The 2,500-nt window shown below is 37.6% G+C and overlaps 1 protein-coding gene across 2 annotated transcripts in view; it reads left to right on the forward strand.

Annotated features, from left to right (window-relative positions):
* Nucleotides 1-2,500, forward strand: part of LOC113829194 (E3 ubiquitin-protein ligase TRIM9-like) — a 161,766-nt gene that overhangs the window by 152,720 nt on the left and 6,546 nt on the right. For both annotated transcript variants that reach the window (XM_070125837.1, XM_070125912.1), the window contains one exon: nt 2,205-2,341. In XM_070125837.1, the coding sequence (XP_069981938.1) occupies nt 2,205-2,341 (137 nt within the window). The remainder of the gene's footprint in view (nt 1-2,204; nt 2,342-2,500) is intronic.

A 2,500-nucleotide genomic window follows, 5' to 3' on the forward strand; every position in this document is an offset into this window, starting at 1 on the left:
TATATATATATATATATATATATATATATATATATAAATATGAATATATATATATATATATATATATATATATATATATATATATATATATATATATATATATATATACATGTATATATGTGTGTATGTATATATATATATATATGTGTGTGTGCGTGTGCGTGTGCGTGTGCGTGTGCGTGTGCGTGTGCGTGTGCGTGTGCGTGTGCGTGTGCGTGTGCGTGTGCGTGTGCGTGTGCGTGTGTGTGTGTGTGTGTGTGTGTGTGTGTGTGTGTGTGTGTGTGTGTGTGTGTGTGTGTGTGTTTGTGTGCCCGTGTGTATAGATAGATAGATAGATAGATATGTATATATACGCATATATATATACATATATAAAATATATATATATACATATATATATATATATAAAAATAGATAGATAGATAGATAGATAGATAGACAGATACATAGATAGATAGAAACATAGATAGATATGTATCTATGTATATAGATAGATATATAGATATATATTTATATACTTATATACTTACATACTTACATATATATATATATATATATATATATATATATATATATATATATATATATATATATATATATATATATATATATATATATATATATATATATATATATATATATATATATATACATATATATATATATATATGCAAAGGCAGTATATATACATGCACACATCCACCAGCGAGAAAGAGAGCGAGAGAGAGAGAGAGCGAGAGCGAGAGCGAGAGCGAGAGCGAGAGCGAGAGCGAGAGCGAGAGCGAGAGCGAGAGCGAGAGCGAGAGCGAGAGCGAGAGCGAGAGCGAGAGCGAGAGCGAGAGCGAGAGCGAGAGCGAGAGCGAGAGCGAGAGCGAGAGCGAGAGAGAGAGAGAGAGAGAGAGAGAGAGAGAGAGAGAGAGAGAGAGAGAGAAAGGGAAACAGAGAACCTGAACAAATTCCGGTGCTACAGATAATTCCACCCAGCGCTCGACTCCGACTCTGTTCTGAGAGAAAATTACGAAACATTATTTTTAAAAAATGACGCAAAAAAAGACAAAAGACATTTGTTACAGACGTCTTTTCCCGCCTTTTGCTTTCGCGCCAAAAATAATACTTGCGCGCGTTTTTTTTTCTGTCTTTCTTTCTTTTTTTAAGATTGCATTTTCTCGTGATTATTAGTGTTATGTCTATGCTTTTTATTGCCTTATTTATGTATTTATTTTGTGCGCTTTATTATTCAATTCATATGTATATTGTAGAGGGGCTAGTAGGTGGGGGAGGGGGAGGGTATTGATGTTTTTTGTGATTGGTAATATGCTTTATTTATTATTTGTTTATTTATTTATGCATCTATTCATCTATTTATTGTTTGTTGAATTATCATAATCGTTATTATCGTCGTCATTATCATAACCATCATCACATCATCACCACCACCACCACCATTATCACCGCCATTACTATCATCATCACCATTATCATTACTCGTGTTAGTAATATCATCACACATTCCCCCCTCTTTAATCTGCTAACCTGCCGAGGTGCAGAGAATTTTATATCACTCGTGTCCTGAGTGATATGTCACTCTTATAATCGTTCCCCCTCGAGAGTGAGCTCATTTCCCGCCAAAATCGCGCGTTTAATAAGGCATTTCGACTTTTATGGCGCCCGAAATACAGGTTAATTAGACGGACATCGACTCTCGGAGAATGGAAATGAATTGCATAATATTAGAGACAAAAAAAAAGAAAGAAAGAAAGAAAAACATATTAGAGAGATTGAGAGAAACCTTGCATAATACTGCATATAAAAATGGCGCGTTTAATAAGGTATTTCGACTTTTATGGCGACCCTAAATACATGTTAAAAAGACGGACATCGACTCTCGGAGAATGGAAATGAATTGCATAATATTAGAGACAAAAAGAGAAAGAAAAGACATAATATTAGAGAGATATAAAAAGAAAAAACATGCATAATATTAGATATAATAAAAACACGCCAACCGCGTTTTAAAGACATCCGGAAACCCCTTTTTCCTCCCCCGAGCGTGTGCGTGACGTCACCTCCCACCTCCCTCCCTCCGCCCCCAAGAACCTCCTCCAGCCCTCGTAGAACGCCTCCCTCCTCCAGTAGCGCCTCCCTCTGGAAACCTCCCCAGGGCCACTCGCTCATGCGGGCCACGTCTTCTCTCCCCCTGACAGCGCCCGGCACCCCTGAGTTCCTGGCGGAGGAGTGCGTCGGGGAGAACAACAGCGTCACCGCCACGTGGATGCCGCACCCGACCAGCAGGGTGGCCGGCTACGTGCTCGAGATCGACGACGGCGACGGCGACTTCAAGGTGAGGGACTGGGGGGGATTTAATGTATATATATATATATATATATATATATATATATATATATATATATATATATATATATATATATATATATATGTATGTTTGTGTGTGTGTGTGTGTGTGTGTGTGTGTGTGTGTGATATGTATCTATCTATCTAT

The sequence above is a fragment of the Penaeus vannamei genome, chromosome 1 (assembly GCF_042767895.1).
Source record: "Penaeus vannamei isolate JL-2024 chromosome 1, ASM4276789v1, whole genome shotgun sequence".
In the NCBI taxonomy this organism is placed as follows: domain Eukaryota; kingdom Metazoa; phylum Arthropoda; class Malacostraca; order Decapoda; family Penaeidae; genus Penaeus; species Penaeus vannamei.